Genomic DNA, 17,375 nt, shown 5'->3' with positions numbered 1-17,375 from the left:
CTGCATTTCTTGCCCCCGCCTAAACACTCCACAAGGCTTAGTCTGCTCTGGAAGACTTTGATTCCACCGTGTGGACAGGCTGGCTCTCCGTTAGGCCGCCAGATGTCGCTGACTTAACAAGAAGCACCTGTTTGTTTTTTAATGTTAATTTATTATTGAGACAGAAACAGCACAAATAGCAGAGGGGCAGAGAGAGAGAGGGAGACACAGAATCTGAAGCAGGTTCCAGGCTCTGAGCTGTCAACACAAAGCCCGATGTGGGGCTCAAACTCACAAACGGTGAGATCGTGACCTGATCCGAAGTCAGACGCTTAACCGACTGAGCCACCCAGGCACCCCAAGAAGCGCCTGTTTTTGCCCACAGTGCAACAGGGTACATCCTATAATGGAAGAATGGCTTGGACACCCCCCCAAGGAGCCCACTGTGGCTCTCTGCCCATGGGGAGAGATGACACTTTGGCTCCTGCTTTCCTCCTGTAGACTCTCCCAGGTCCCGACAATGGTCGCATCTGAGACTTGCTGAATCGGGTTTATTTAGTCAATTTCTGCCCCCTGGCTGAGGACTTTTAATTAATGACAAATTTCCTACAGACCAACCAAAGGAGGAGGCACAGTAAACAGAGAGCTGCGTCCAGCAGAGCTTTTATTTGTACGGAACAGTTTTAAAAATACAGAATAAAATAGCTTTATCTCTACTATTATTCACAACATCTGGTCCAAATATTACATATTTTTAAAATACTTAAACATTTAATGAAGCCATGTTAGAAAAACAATATGAAAATTCTTTTTTAAAAACTCCATAAAAGAATTACACATCTCAAAAAACAACCCCACCCCCAAATACCCTCGGTATGCAAAATAAAAATAAAAAACGAACAAACAAAACCCCAGAAAGGTATATAGCCAAAGTCAGTCACAAAAACGCAAGGAAAGTATAGGCATCCCCACTGCTTTAAGGACAGTCAGAAATTTATTAATGTGTCAAACAGAGGTTGTTGCCAATGAACAGAGAGGGGTATTCACTTGAACTGTCAGTAGGACGACACTGGGGATGGCGCCCTGCGTGCGGGGGTGGGTCTAAGGTCGCCGGCGTTCCTTCCGCGGAGGGACGGCCGGGCATAGTCCAGAACAACCTAGAAGGACAGGAATGTGTGTGAGGCTGCTGAAAGGGGGTGCCCAGCGCTAACGGGCTTTCCGCGTCCACAGGGAGAAGCCGAATGCTGGCGACAACAGGCGGGCTTCTCGCACTAGTTGGGAGGTGACTGCAGGTGAAGTGGCGGGTGGGAAACGTCCTGTTCTCTGTGTCCAAACCTCAGGGGGACAGAGCACAACACGCACAGCGTGTGAAAACCCGGAGCACTTCTCTGAGGCCCAGGGGGGCTCCCCTGAGCCGGGGGGGGGGGGGCAGCCCGGAAGCCTCAGGCCCACGTGCAGCAGGGCACAGCCTCGGTGCCCGGGGGTGTGGCTGCGTGTGCGTGTCCCAAGCACGGCGCCTACGCAACGCTGCTGCTCACTGCCAGATGGGGTCTGGAATGAGGCTTCTGCCACAGCTCCTTACTCACCTTCTCCCTGGCCTGGCCACTCTAGTGGCATCAGCATCATGGATGATTATAGTTGCCAACTTGTAAGTCTAAGTTGCCAGTACCAATACTTCAGCAGGGCCATGAATACAAGAAACCACTTCAGCTCATGGTGATAAAATATACGCATGGGTAAATAAAGTATACACACATACTAGAGATTCATCAATGGAGAAATTCTATATCACATGACATTGTCATGAAAATTATATCATTCCCTCCCTGGAAAACTGTGACTATTATCCTGGGTAGAAATGTTATTTTACTATATGGAAATACTGCAGTATTCATGCATAAACCAAGTCGTCATCATGAAAGTCAGTATTCTACAGTATAAAGCAAATCCTGTGTGTGAATTTGTTATCATGAAAAGGGGACACCACCAGGACTCACGATGCCTCATTCCAGCTGGCCTGGTTAAGCCACTTCTCTTGCCTCCATTAATCATGAGAAACTTACTATAACATCTGAAACCCTCTTAAGAAGGAGTCTGTATGAATGAATCTAAGTTTAATTCCCTAATGAGACAACCACTGGAGCCATTTCCCATTACTCTATGAACCGTGTTAGATTTTTTTTTTTTTTAATTAAACCAGTGGTGGGATCTCCCTTGTCTCCACCTTGATAGGACAGTTATCTACTGTCCTTCTAAAAACTTTCTACTTCTCACATCAAGATGGCCAAGGTCAATGTAAAGATGGTGGGTAGGTAGTCACTTTGGAAACTCAAGTCTGAATGCCGTGTCCAAGAACATTTACACTCCAAAATATTTTAAAATGTTCTATTGGCCCAAGCATGGTGAATATGCGGCCCCAGCAATGCTGGCCAAAGATGTAAATGCACATGGCCACTTCGTCTCCCAAAACCTTTCAGACATGTGCTTAAGCCTAAGGAGCAGACAAATACATTCTTCTTTTAATTACAGAGACTCTGTAGCATATTTGCCAGCAGGAGGACCACTTTCGACCATGGTTGTGTGTGCTGCGCATACAAGATCTATTCATTATCAGGAGACTCCAATCACGCAAGTGAAAGTGAGTTTCACAGGCTGTGCACAAAGTACCAGACTCAATGGGACCTTTAGTTGGGCTGCCCTCTTTCCTCCCTAACTCCTGTCCCCTTCCCCTTGCCTTAGACAGGGAATCTAGAGCTGGCCCCAACGGAAAAAGAAGGGCAAAACCCTTCATCTCTAACAGAAGGTGTGGCTACATGGCTTCCCTCCACATTTAAATGCTTGCAGGAGACATCCCCCAAACAGACAGACTTGGAACCTCCCAATAACACCCAGCCCAAGGAGGGTTTTCAGAAGGGAGTGGGTTTCTGGCTGTTTGAGGCACATACCCTGAGTGTCACTCACTAGGAGGGAAGATACCAGTCAGGTTAAATCACCCAATGGTTCAGATGCTTTTATTTGGATATTTGGTCCTTCTGCTCACCTAGAGAACTAGAATACTGAAAATCTCTGGCATGTTTAAGAGTTTCCCCCACTATTTATAACAGAGAAATTAGAGATGCTGAGCAAAACACAAACAGAAGGAAACAGAGCAACTCAGTGCAGGGGGGCTGTCGGCACTGAGTGTTAACCAAGTTAAAGGGATGAAAACCGTTAACCCATGTGCTTCTACAGTTAACTATGCATCAGATACAATTTTTAAAAACAACATACAAAATTAGATGTAACTTAGAATCTCATTTCTTAATCTTAATCTGCAATAAGATCTTTGCAAAAACGACACAGTGGCTCTGAACTATTCTTGCCAGAGGACGCCTTGAAGCCCCAAACTTCCCAGGAATCGAGGAGGCGATAGTGGCACAACAAAGTTGCCAAGACACCCGAACACGGTGGAGGAGAGCCAGCTGTGGGGGCAGGAAACAGACCTTGTGGACACAGGATTGCTGAGAACCATGCCCTGCTGTCAGAGACGAGAACACCCATGGCTGCCCAAGGCTCAACCAGATTAATAAAGCACCACCTCATGTAGTGAGGGTGCTACCTTGTGTTTCAGGGTTTTCCCTGGGCTGAAAACTTTCAAACCAAATTCCATAGAAGTAACTTTTTCACATAGGATTTAGTGTTATTGATGAGAAATCAACAGAAGGGACCCTGCTTACTGCTTTTCTTACCACCTTCTGCAATAACTTAAACAAGAAAGGCAGCATTTGACCAGGGGGTCTAATTTTCCCCTCTCCAAAACCAAAATCCAGTGGACATTCCACATGGCAACCCACAGAAAAGTCTCCTTAAGCCTTAACTGCCACAAACAACTCGCAGCAGAACTACAGGGATGAATTTACCAGGATGCCCAACCATTCGATATGGAGGCTCTGTTGTTCCCTGTCCCAGCTTCCCTTCTTCACAAAACAAATTCACGTGTAACTCAACCCACGGTTTCTGGGCTCTGGTCCAGTAGTCAGTTTTGATAAATAGATTAGGCATTACAGTATTTACATGTTCATGGTATCAAGCAATACAAAACACAACCACAATAATGGTTACTGGCCTTCAAAAGCCTTGACGACAAGCTTCCCTGATGGCATCCACAGCTGTATAAACGCGGGTTCTTTTCTTCGTGGGAAGTGAGGGGTGGGGGACAAGTAACAGGGATGCAAGGTAAGAGGGTCACATGGAAAAACACTGATTTCAAAAACCTGTTATAGTCAATAACATTAAATAGGAATAAAAACTTGTAATTTATAGACACGCGCAACAAGAACTGACATCCACATGACAGCAGAGTCAAGACTCCCATCAACATTTGCTTAGTGCCCTTGGGTGGCACTCTATACCCACGACACCAGCCTGGTGAGTGAGAAAATGTCAGATAGAGTGTCTCAATTATAGTGAAAAAGAGGCCAGTATGAAATGTGCTGGCCCAGCCCAGGCCAGGGTGGCACCACGAGAGAGCAGGTGAGAATCAGATATCGACTTCAAGGTGCTTTCCCCTCCCCTCCAATCCCCCAGATTTCAGTTCCACTAACACCTGTACAGAGCTTACCCACACGCAGATATAGGGGAACCACATTGGCGATTTTCAATTGGGTCAATAGTTTCCTGCTATAGGAGCATCAGGGGACACAGAATCACATCTGACCAGTCAGATGTGACAGTGAGAGGACACTGGTACCCCCTGACTAGAGGGGGTCTATGCGGTACAAGCTGAGGTCAAATAAAATAGACGCGGGTCCAGGTGCTTCTGGGACAGAAATCCCCTGCACCCCAGAGGCTAGGAAAGCTAGCCCAGGGTGGGGGCAGGAGACCGAAACCAAGGAACTGCTGTGGATTTAAACACCCACTCCCACAGGAGGACAGGAACTTCAAGTTCAATGGACGCTCTCAAAGGCAAGGGACAGGGCTTAAATAAGGAGACAGGTGAGACACGATATTAGACACGATCACCACCCACAACAAAAAAGCTATTTGTAATCATCTTAGCTCTGGGTGCAGAATGTAAATGCAGATATACAAACATATAGGTTACTGCTTGTTACTCAGCAAAAACTACAGACTCATGCCTCACTGCGGCCAAGCCACAGGCGCAGCTACAGCTATACTGTGGCCTGCGAGTCCTCGTCTGAGCTCCGGCTGGTGGCACTCTTCCCGAGGCCTTTCCACGTGTAGCCCGCAAAGGTTGGGCTGATGGGTAAGTAGCTGAAGCATCTGTATTTTTTAATAATGTTCATGCCAAATGGCAGATCGTAGGATTCCATGCCATCGAGTGACTTGCTCCCTTTGCCCACGCCCTTCTTCCATTTCCGGATTCCTCTTTCCTCTGGAGTACCTGTGGAATGAACACATACACACACACACACACACACACAATACAATGAAATGTTTAGCTTGAGAGTTCCACCAAGAGTTGAGATTCTCCAACATGCTATCCCATAACGTGGAACCTGCCAGATGACAGCAAAGGTCCCTTGAGGAGCAGCTGGTGACACTCAGCCATCCAGGTGCCTAAACCAGAAATCTAAGGATTGCTAACTCATCCTTGTTCCTTTTGCTCCACAGCCTGATGGCTTTGCCTCCTCACTGTCCTTCCAAGTGACCCACATTCTCAATTTTCACTGTTGAGGTGTGGCCCACACAACATTATTGCTTTCGTGGGTCATAATAACAATCTCCTGACTGGCTGCCTGGTCTTCCATCTTGCTATCTCCTTCCCCAAATCTGTTCTCAAAAACTGACACAAGAACTTCTAAAATGCAAATCTGATCCTGCAAAATGGGACCAGTCTTTATTATACTATATATAATGTCTTCGTAAATTGGTCAGGGCAAACCACTCCCCATCCACACATGCCACGCTTTTTCCTGCTTTGCTCCATTTGTGTGTGTTGGGGGAGGGGAGGGGAAAGGAGAGAGGGAGGTGCACTTGCTGTGTGCTCCCCACCTGTCATACTCCTTGTGAAGATGAACCTCCGTGAGTGTTAACACTCTGGGCCACTCTGTACCCTGACAAGTGAGTCAGGGAGAAAGATCTGGGCCTACAGGGCTCAGCAACTCCTGCGCCCTGGACTTTTTCCATAAATCTTTCTGGGGCATAGAGGCACCTTGGCATCTGCCCTTGGCAACATGGGATGCCTAACAACATACTCTCTCTGCCCAAGCCCAGATGATGAGCTCAAGTCTAGCAGGATAAGGACCACCATTATTTTCTTACATCTAAGCAAGGCCCTCCATGTTGCTGTAACAAAGCAGACTTTAATTTCTACCTGCCAGACTCCTGTGCCTCTCTCTGTTAGCTCTGAGACAGTTGGTAACTGACCCCCATCAATCTAACACCTTACACCTATTCGTGTGATTCCTCTGCCTGATGTGTGGCAACCTCTTAATTGAGGCTTTTTGGAGGTGTGCTGTTTCTAGGGAAGAAATCTCAACAAAACTTTCAAGTTTAAGAATAAGCATCACCCTTCCTTGACAGCAGGTGAATCTACCAGCGTGCCTGTGGTGGCACTTTCCAACGGTACCGGCAGCCTGCTCTAGGAAGCTGGGGAGGCTGCCAGGCAGGGCCCACATCACACCCTTGTCTGTCACCCAGCTCGGCACAGCATGCACCCAGTGGAGAAACGGGCCGTGGGTGCTGGGGAGATAGCTGCCTCCATCCACTCAGGCACGGATCCTGGCAAGAACCTGTGCCTCCCATACGATCTTCCGGCCTGAGTTAGCTGGGGCCTGCCTCAGGAAGGAGGAGACACACCGCAGGCCACTAACCGCCGACTTAGAAGTGTGTGAACCAGAGGACAGAAGCCACCGCGGCACTGAGCGAGGCTGTACAAGGAGGGCTGGCGGCCTGGACAGTGCCCCAGGCATCCTGCCACCCTGCACTGCGGGCAAGGAGTTTACCTGCTTTCTCTCAACGAGGCAAGGAAAAAAACTCCACTAGGTTTATCAGCAAAAAACTGATTCATAAAAGGAGGCTGGAAGCATCATCTTAACCACTTCAGAAAAGACCGTTTGAACCAGTCAGGGCTCTGAACGGATTCACTCTTCCTGCTTCCGTATTCATCTCACAAAACAAGTAATTCACATACGCAATAAGCACGTTTGCTGTATGCCACGTACCTGGGATGGTGTTATCCAAAATAAAAGCCACGCAGCCTCCTACAAACATAGCAGTTGTGAGAAGAACGTTCAACACCTGATCGATCCCTGTTATGCCTGGAGACAGAACACAGCGGGAGGGTCACTGCCACAGCCAGGATGGCTAGCAAGGGCACTGGGCGGGCACGAATCACCAGTCAATGTGATGCATGAACGTGAAGACTTCTGTTGTACATGAGCAGATGAATTTCTGCTAGTAACATTTTTAACTTCTAAGTAATTTCGACAATAATCAAAGGCTTATCTCCACAAGGAAAATTCTCACCAATGGACTACAGAAGATAAATCTAAGAGTGAAGCTTAGCCTATAATGAACTAGGAAGCCACTGGGGCGTGGTGTTCACAGATTAAGAAAAAAAAAATATAAAGGATGGCCGTTGTAAGGCTGAAAAAATGACAAACAATAAGACAAAAGAATGTTTGTGGGGTTTGCAAGCAGATTAAGGGTTTCAGAATCCTGGATCACTGATTTGTGATTGGGTCCCCTTAATTAGGAACAATTGAATTTATATAAATGTGGTATATCAAACTCATAAAAATGTGATATATTAAAATGCAAAAAGCAGTGAGAATCTCTTTGTCATCAGTTCACACACTTCTTATATTTAAAATATAATAATCCTCAACAGAAAATAACCGGTGTTGGCAAGAGTGTGGAGAAACAGAACCTCTGAGCTTAGATGGTGGACTCAGTTTGGCAGTTCCTCCCAAAGTAAAAATCTAGAACTACCGTAGGACATGGCAATTCTACCCCAAAGAACAGAGAGCAGGTACTCAAGTCCAACTGATCCTCAGTATTAGCAGATTCTGTATCTGTGAATTTATCTACACACTCACACTAAGAATTTATCTGCAAACCCAAAAGGAATCCTCCTGTCCTTCCCAGTCATTCACAAAGAAGCAGAAACTTCGAGATGCCAACAACAAACATGTTGTTTCCCATTTGTGTGTTTTCATTGGTGATTTAGTTGTTTAAACCGGCCCCTAGTGTCACGCTGAAGTGCTATCTAGTGCTCCCGAGGCAAGAAAGCCGCGCTGAGCCTCAGGGAGATGGCGCCTGTGTTGGGTGAGTGGCGCCGCTGTCGGCTGTCCCTCCCCTAGAAGGGACAGTTCAGCGTTTGGTCACTCCGCGTTCAGTGACCCTACAGACAGCACCACCATGGATGAGGACTGACTGGACTTGTACACCGATGTTCACTATTCACAACTAAGGGTAGAAACAACCCAAGTGTCCGTTGTTGGACAAACGGATAAACGGATTATGGCATATATATACACAATGGAATACTATTAGGCATGAAGAGAAATGAAATATTTATATATAAAGCTCAAAAACAGTATGCTAAGTGAAAGAAGCCAGAGATCACATATTATATGATTCCATTTATGTAAAATATTCACAACAGGCAAGTCCACAGAAACAGAAAGCAAATTGGTGGTTGCCAGGGGCTGGGAGAAGGGGGGAATAGGAATTAACTGCTTAGTGGATATGGAGTTTTATTTTGGGGTAAGAAGACGGTTTTGGAAACTAAATGGAGGTGGTAGTTACACAACATTGTAAACATACTGAAATGGCATTGAACTGTTCACTTTAAAATAGTTAATTTTATGTTATAGAAGTTTTACCTAAAAAAATTTATATACATATGTATATATAAATTACACACACACACACACACACACACACACACACACAAAATGGTCCCCAATTCTGCATAAAATGTCAATAGCCATCGCTACTTAAGATGATTCCCCTTTGTTAATTCTTCATGACATCAGGGTATTAAATTAAAAAAATGTTACAAGGGTTAATCTTGAATTCAAAGTAGTTATTAACTCCCAGGAGAAAGACATGTGTTTGAAAGTCTATGAAGCTGGAGGAATTCTACATTTTCATAAAATGTAGCACTAGTCTGAGAAATCAAAAGGTTTTGTACACAGGCATTCTCCCAAAAGACAGGGTCCCTGTAAATAAAGAGCCCTTAAGGTGCACACGAGTCAGGGGCACACGCCAGCTCATGCCAGAAGTGCCAAGGGCTTCCAGATAAGCTGCAGCAAAGCAAGACTCAAATCAGATACACAATTTCCTTACCTGTGACGAGAGGGTTCTGCCTGAGGTAACTTGGAAGGACGAGCCCAAAGAAGATTGAAAATCCCAGCACAAAGAGGTTCCGGGAAGAATTTAAGTCGATGAACTGCAGGTTGGAGAGCCCAACAGCTGTGATCATTCCTGGAGAGAAAAACATCAGCTGGCAGGTGGCACTAAGCTCAAGTAGAGATGGGCAATGGAGGAGACACAGACTCCCCACATTGTCGCTTCTCTGTCCTGCCAGAAACAAGCTGGGAGACAGAACAGTGACCGGACAGGGTTGGAACGTGACCACCTGGGTCTCTGAACCAAATGACCGTTGGCCTAGGCACCATGTGAGCTCACACACGGACACAAATATCACATTCACTTTCTTTAGACCAAACAGAATACTAAGAACATTGGCTGCCCCTGAAAACCTCTACACAAACATCCTAATTAAACTGGGAAACCCACTCGAAGATCTGGGCCCTGATCACAACCGAATGGCACAGAGATCATGTCAGTTGTAAATGGGCATTCAGAGAAGATATCTGAGTTAAATCAATTAGATAACACCAATTAAGATTAATGTCATCTTATTTTTCCTAGCACAAGTATTCTAAATTTGGCTCTACCTTTAACATAAATTCAACTCAGAGACTGATGTACATTTTTATGTTTTTATGTATTTTTAAGTGCAAATGTATTATTGCCTTCCATCTTACTGAAAGGATTCCTGAGCTAATGTGAAAGTGAGGAGAGGGAATAGGCTCTCAAGGAAATGGGACTTTACCAAAGAGAGTACAGAAGAGGGCGCCAAGCACCGGATCCGGGAGGGAGGCGAACAGGGCGCTGAACTTCCCGATCATGCCGAGAGCCAGCATGAGGGCCGCGCCATACTGGATCACCCGCCGACTGCCCACCTGCGGAACACACCAGAAGGCCCTCACTGCCAGTTCTGCACAAATTCCCACGCAGGCCCCCGGGGGGCAAATGTGACAAAAGCCCCAGACTACGAAACTTTTGGTTAAGAGACAGTGAGGATGCCTCTCAGGGCACAATTACTATAAGGACACCCAGAGTAAAGAGATTCCCACCAACTCCCCTCTTCCTTCTCCCCTCCCTGGAGGAAGCTTGCAAATGCCTTTGCAGTTACTTTCTAGTCAAATGCAAAAATAGCCTTCCTCCTGCTTTTCTCTTCCGGTTCTGGGTTCTTGGAATCACCCTTTATCAAGTTATCCCACCCCAAAGCAATTCACCTTTGTCTCCATCTTCCCCACACCCTGAATCAGACAAGAGTCCCAAATACTTCTGGAACCTTCTCTCCTTCTCCTCTCCTTGCCTGTGAGAGGTGGCACGGCCTGGAGGCCAAGGAGTGTAGATTCTCAGCACCTCCGCCTGGTCTGTACCCCCACTCCACTCCAACCGGTGGACCAGGGCAAGCCACTTGGTCTCTCTGGGTGGCAGGAGAAGGAAAGACCAGGAGCTTTTGCTTTAGGGGTTAAATGAGACAAGGTATAAGACAGTTTGAATGGTGCATGGCCAGCAGGAGGCTTCAGGACAGCCTTCCCTCTGCCTATGTGTCCTGCCTGCTCTGCCAAGTGACCTTTCTCACAGTGATTTGGGAGGTCAAGGCTCTCCCCTTCAATCCTCTGGTGCTCAGGAAATAAAACTCCTTTTCTTAGGCATCCCCAGGCCTGTCTACCTGGAACACTCTTTCTCATATCCTCCTTCTGGCCGGTGCCAGACACATCCTTCTAAACTAAACACCACCTCCTCTTAAAAGCCTTCCTTGATTCCAAGGGCCTGCCCCCTAACACTGGGCCTCTGCAGAACCATCATAACATTTCTCACATGGTCTCTTCTTTATCTGTTCAACCTGATGTCTGCCTTCTAGGAACTTCTGCCTAGCCTACCCAGGTTTTGGGATGTGGAGCCAGCACCAGGCTCCCAGAATCCTGCACTGTGTGCTGCCTCTCCCAGGAAAACACCCTGAGGACATAAACTGATAAAAGAGGTTCCAGAAGTGCCTGGGGACCATTTATAGGGCTTTAAGGATGACTTATAGCAAGGAGAGGCTGCTTAAATTCAAATAAAATGAAATAAAATTTAAGATTTAATCCCTCAGTTGCAGCAGCCACTATTTCAAGTGCTCAACAGGAATGTGCAGCTGGCGGGTCCTGCACAGAGCTCTGCTGGGCAGTGCGAGTCTGCAGCTCCCAACAGCATCTCAAAGGGCCCAAAAGTCAGGTGGTTAAGAATCAGAGTAGAGTTGGGACGCCTGGGTGGCTCAGTCAGTTAAAAGTCCAACTTTAGCGTTCTTGAGTCTGAGCCCCGCATCAGGCTCTATGCTGACAGCCTGGAGCCTGGGGCCTGCTTCGGATTCTGTGTCTCCCTCTCTGTCTACACCTCGCCCATTCATTCTCTGTCTCTGTCTCTCTCTGAAAAATAGACATTAAAAAGAAATCAGAGTAGGATCTAACTGAGCCAATGAAGGGCTGGCTGGCTGGCTACAAACAGGCACCGCTGACCCTGGAGCCCAGGCTCCACTCTTAGAATCTACCACTCCCCCCACATGTCATTAGGGCAGGGAAGCAGTAAAAAGGGTACATCAACTGGAGAACTGAGCAGAAATGACTTCCGCTTGGCTGCACTGTATGATAAGGAAGCCTGCTGTTTTTCAGCAAACATTTTTAGCAACTACTATGTGCAAGCACTTGTTAGACCAGAGGGGGAGGGGAATACAAAGATGAGTAAGACACAAACTTACGATCAGATAACTGCACTGCTGCAATGGTCATGCTGTGTGGGCACCGAGCAGGGAGGAAGAGCTCTGAGGAGCTGGGGAGGGATGAGTGAGAGTTCCCTGGAGGAAGAGCATCTAGGTACAGGGAGCCACCTGTGCAGAGCCCACTTCCCAGCAGGTCAGATGCACAAGGGGGAGGGCAAGGCTGGCGCCAGGGATGCTTGAAACAATAAATCTTTTTTTTTCTTGTTTTTTAAAATTTATTTTTTTTTTTGAGAGCTAGAGTGAGACAGCGCATGAGTGGGGAAGGGCAAAGAGATAAGGAGACACAGAATCCGAAGCAGGCTCCAGGCTCTGAGCAAGTGGTAAGCATAGAGTCCAATGTGGAGCTCAAACCCACAAACCGTGAAATCATGACCTGATGAACCAAAGTTGGACACTTAACCGACTGAGCCATCCAGGTGCCCCTGAAACAATAAATCTATAAAGACTGTGCATGGAAGGCTGATCTGCCTTAGATGCTCAAAACAAACAAGCAAACAAACAGGCAGCAACCAAGCCATTCTCCTGTTCAAGGACTATTAACCGAGTGCCTATTATATGCTTCTGTTTAAAACACCAGAAACACAGCCCGAATCCCTGTCCTCCTGGTGCGGAGTACATGGAGCCTTTTGCCTCTCCCTCCCTGCCGCCGGCTCCCTGGAATCTCTTTCTTGCCTCAGTGCTGGCTTCTTTCTTAACTCTGACTGTGCCTATAGGGCCATCAAAATATTGACACTACATTTCTGACTTTCCAAAGTCTTCAACAGTGTGGAATGCAGCTGAGGGGAAAGGATCTTCCTCTGGGCACCTCCAAAGAGAGGAGAGGAGGTGGTGTTTGTTCTGTCCCCAGAAACAAACGTAGGGCTAAATATCAAACAAGGATGCTACCTGGTGCTTACCGTGTAGCTACATACCAGACTATGCTAAGTGCATTACATCATCATAATGCCTGGCTTTATAGACCTCACTCAGGCAGGTGGTGTAACCTGACCATGGTCAGTTACACTGGGACAAAGGGATGGGACCAGGGCTGGAATTCAAAACAGCCACCTCACACCCCGACATGCCACCCCGCTCTGTGGGACAGACACTGGAACACACTCAGCAGAGAAGTCTGTTCATGGAATCCAACCCGAGGGCTTCTGAACACAATAGGGTAGCTGGCAGCCTCAACTACTCAGGTCAGCGCTGCCACATACAGGGAATGTCACAACTGGATGCAGGATAACAAAGGTCAGAGCTGCCAGGAAATGAAGACAGATCCTTTGGTAGAACCAGAGTTCACCCTCTTTCTACAGGCCCTGGTGGTCTGACACAATGGCCAAGACCAGTGCTGCCCCCCAGAACTTTCCAGAAGAAGGGAAATGTCCTATATCGGTGCTGCCCACTGACAGCCACTAAGCACATGTGACTGGTGAGCCCCTGAAATGGGGCTAGTGCAACTGAGGAACTGAATTTGTCATTTCAACTAACTTAAAAGAGCCACATGTAGGTACCATTAAACTGGATGGCACAGATCTGATCTAGAATTGTAGGGTTTCAGAGCTGAGAGTTCTCAGAAAAGTGACTTGTCCCAAATCCTTCAGCCGGATGAGAACACAGCCTCCAACGCATGCCTCCTTTATCCTGGAGCAGGGACCTTCCATCGGCTGTACTGCTGGGGCCAAAAAGAAACTTCTGCTCCAAGTCCCATTTCCCACCCCAATGCAGCTGTGCAGACGGCTCAATTATCCCCCTTGTGAAGTCAGAACAATGAAAGCCAATTCCAGGCCCCTGAATGGATGCCGCCCTTGCCTGGGGATAGTAGTACAACGGGATTCAGAGAGATCAATTAGCACATTAAAAAGTGCTGGCAGGTTGCCTTTTCAGAATAAACTGGCACCATTCGAACTATAACAAAGATAATTATTCCCCAAACCACCTCAGTCCCATTTCAGAAGGAAACCCCTATGGGCACCACCTACTCCCTACAGGGACCCTGGTTAAGTTATGTGAGGATCCATCTTAAAGGGGTGCAGAAAGGGAGCTGGCTTGGTAAGCTGTTTTGTCCTAACAGCCCCTCCATCCACAACAATTTTACTACTAGGATAGCTCAGATTGGTTATAGATCCACCAGGGCATGGCAGCAAACTAGCTAAAGAGAAGGACGGCCGTTAGCTCTGTGTGTTCGGCACCTGCTTCTACCACGGGTGTGACAGGACCCAGCAGAGCTGTGAGGAGGACCAGGAGGACAGGGCCTGTGAGGAGGACCAGGCAGGGCCATGTGCGCCCCCGAGCTGGAGCTCTATAACAGCCCCGCCCACTTACAGGAAACAGGTCGGCTGTGCACTGTGCCTCCTTTCACCTGGATCTGCAGTCAGGATTAACCAAACTTGGTGTCTGGTTTCTTTTGATCTGGTTATAGAATCTTGCACGGGGGGTGGGGAGATTTCTAATTTTACAGAGGTCAGATAGCTGTAGAAGGCTGCAGCTCACCCCTAAATTCTCAGGACAGAGGGTTAGGTGAGGGGGACCTGTGGCTCACGCCGGCCATCCAGGACGTGAGCAGGCTCTAACCATCTCTAGCTGCCCAGCATAGAGCAGCTGGGGCACAGGCACATTCGAGCCCGACAGACAGTGTACTCGGCCCAGGGTGGCTGGGATACAGAGTTTAGTAATAAGTCCGGAAGGCCCAGGAGCAGGCTGCTTACAGAAGCTGGACTGTGGGGTGGGGCAGGCCCAGATCATGTGTCTATTTGGAGGCGGGGGTGGGGGGGGGTTGTCAGACTCTGGACCCAGGCCCCGCTCAGTCTGGGGGACCTGCTGTAGCTTGTCAAATCCACTAACTCCAAATCAGATCTCATCTGAAAGAGAAGGACTCTGGTGCTATGGTCTGAAAATCACATTAATTCTTTACTGTAAGATTGAGTTTTTCCTCTAAGGACTGGCATCATCTCACATCTCGAACTAGTGCTGTCTCATTTCCACCTCCTCCCTTGACCCCGAGGTCCACTCTCTTCATAACAGCCAAAGTGAGCCTTAAAAAAATACCCTGAAAGAGCCACAGCCCAGGGCACCCCCTTCTCCTGTCTCTGGCAGCTTACGGGGCCTGCATGACTTGGTCCTCTTACCTGGAGGATGCCATCTGCTCTCACCACCCCGCACTCCTGCCCCAGCCGCCTTGCTGATTCACGCTGACTGTGGCCCTGACCCGAATGTCCATCTCCATCGCTCCCTCCACTGCCCTGTTTGGGTGCTTGCTCATTTTTTTAATTCACTGACACATCCCAAGTGTCTAGAACCGCCTGGCACAGGGTTGGGGTATTAGTATTTGTAGAATGCACAAAGGAATGATAACCCTGAGTGCCTGGCTACCCGGGCAGCCAAGGAAGACGACCTCCATCAGCATCCCAGAAATCCATCAACGAGAAAAGACTGGGGAGCAGGGCGGGGAGATGATCTCAGAATCGGAAGCCTTCCTTTTGGAATACACAGTGGTTTAGACCAAATGATGAAATGGATTAACACTAAGAGGCCCAACCATTTAATTAGAAAAATATCTGTACCTTAGTAATTCCCAAAACTCCAATGTTGGGACTGGATGAAGTAGAGCCATTCCCAGTACCAAATATGCCATCGAGAACACAGGAGAGACCCTCCACGAAAATCCCCCTAAAACATAAAGGAATGAGGGAAAGAAAAACATTCATTCAATGGGGGTAACACTCTGAAAAACGCTCTAAGTGGCTGTAACCCAAGGGCGGTGTGCACAGGTGGGGGGGAGCCTCTATACTCCTGGGAAGGGTTAGAAGGACAGAGGCAGGCCACCCCTCCCAGACCTGTTCAAGTAGAGCCTGCATTTTAACAGGATCCCCCCAAGTTCATTCAACTGTGAGAAGCACTTCTGTGAGCCACACAGTAGACACAAGTGTTTAAAAATCATTCCAAACAAAAGGTTTTTAGCCAGAAAACAGGGCCATTTGTTGGAATCGGAGACAAGTTTGGACTGTTCACGGATTTGATTCCTCTACTATTAATTCAGTTTCACCAGAAAGGAAATGCTCTGTAATTGTGTCGACACTGGAACTTTTTAAAGAATCAATATATAAGTAGCTCAATCATATGCAGCGCCCGTGGAGAAGGCTGTGAGAACCAGGGCTGTGAGCGCTAACAGAATCAAAGCAAGACATGCTAAGACATAGCCCACTGGACCTCATCATACGTAATCCCTTCCGGAAGGCAACAGCTGGCTCCGCAGGGGAGGCTTCTGGGCTCTTCTCTGCTGTCCCAGTGCATCCAGTTCACTCCTAGCATCCAGAACATGAAGCCCAGGTGTGCTGAGAGGATAAACCTCATTGCTGTAAGTCTCTAGATACCACAAACTTCACCTATTCCTGCTCTTCTGGCCTCTCTATGACTTGTGACTGTGAACAGACGATACAGCATTTACCCTTAAGAACGGTAAGGCAAACGAGAAATCAAAAAGAAAACACAACCTTGACCCCAAATCAAGCAAAGAAAAAGGGCAGTGTCTCGTCTCTGTTCTGGCGAGTTTAAGGTCTGGCATGATCGCAGAAAGAGAACCTGTGTGACGGTCACTGTGGGGATGGCGCTCCACGCTACAGATGAGGAAAAGGAGAGCAAAATGGGGGCAGGGACTTGTCCAAAGACAAACAACCAATAAAGAGCCCTGATGCTCAGCTGCATCCAAGCTGAAAGTCTCACTTTCTTCTCCACGATTAACCACAGGGCCAAGTAAGGAGGCACTGGGCCCAACGAAGAACTCAAGTTTCTCGGGAACGTACCTGTTTATCGCATGGATGGGAGGCGGCGGGGCGCAGGACAGCCTAGCACAGGCGTAATAGTCCCCAATAGACTCGATGATACTGGCAACGACGGCGCTGAGCATGCCGATGACGCCAGCTGCGGAGACGGTGGGCAGTCCCCACTGAACTACGGAAAGGAAACGGAGCCGGCAAAAGTGATCAGGATCTCAGAGGACTCTACACGACAGACTCAGGTTTTGAGGCTCATGGAAAAATGTATTTATTTTTAAATATTACTAGATGCCTGGGGACAGTTTCCAGAGTTGGATGAAGACGGCCATCACCAGGATTGGTCTGCTCTGCATCTTTATTAAAAAGAAAGTATTTGGCTAAAAAGAAGAAGAGGCAAGTGCTTCTCTTCCTGCTTCAAAGCCACACTCCCTGTCTAAAGTACAATCTAACACAGCCTGCTGGGACAGGAATTCCTGAGAGGATAGGATATTTGTATGAAGAGGAGTTTTGACCCTACCGTGCACAGCAAAGCACAAAATAATGGGGATCTTGGCATTAAATGAAAAAGCAGTGCA

The 17,375-nt window shown here is 47.6% G+C and overlaps 1 protein-coding gene across 3 annotated transcripts in view; it reads right to left on the bottom strand.

Moving 5' to 3' along the window:
• Positions 1-626: 626 nt before the first annotated feature.
• Positions 627-17,375, bottom strand: part of SLC23A2 (solute carrier family 23 member 2) — a 104,052-nt gene continuing 87,303 nt past the window's right edge. For 2 of the 3 annotated variants that reach the window (XM_029915827.1, XM_029915829.1), the window contains 7 exons: positions 16,828-16,975; positions 15,589-15,694; positions 10,598-10,747; positions 10,049-10,178; positions 9,277-9,414; positions 7,146-7,241; positions 627-5,362 (listed from right to left, as the gene is read on the bottom strand). In XM_029915827.1, coding sequence (XP_029771687.1) covers positions 5,130-5,362; positions 7,146-7,241; positions 9,277-9,414; positions 10,049-10,178; positions 10,598-10,747; positions 15,589-15,694; positions 16,828-16,975 — 1,001 coding nt within the window. In that variant the 3' untranslated portion in view covers positions 627-5,129. The remainder of the gene's footprint in view (positions 5,363-7,145; positions 7,242-9,276; positions 9,415-10,048; positions 10,179-10,597; positions 10,748-15,588; positions 15,695-16,827; positions 16,976-17,375) is intronic. The other variant, XM_029915828.1, reaches the window with a different exon arrangement.

The sequence above is a fragment of the Suricata suricatta genome, chromosome 12 (assembly GCF_006229205.1).
Source record: "Suricata suricatta isolate VVHF042 chromosome 12, meerkat_22Aug2017_6uvM2_HiC, whole genome shotgun sequence".
Classification (NCBI taxonomy): domain Eukaryota; kingdom Metazoa; phylum Chordata; class Mammalia; order Carnivora; family Herpestidae; genus Suricata; species Suricata suricatta.
This window is presented reverse-complemented; position numbering and strand designations above follow the sequence as displayed.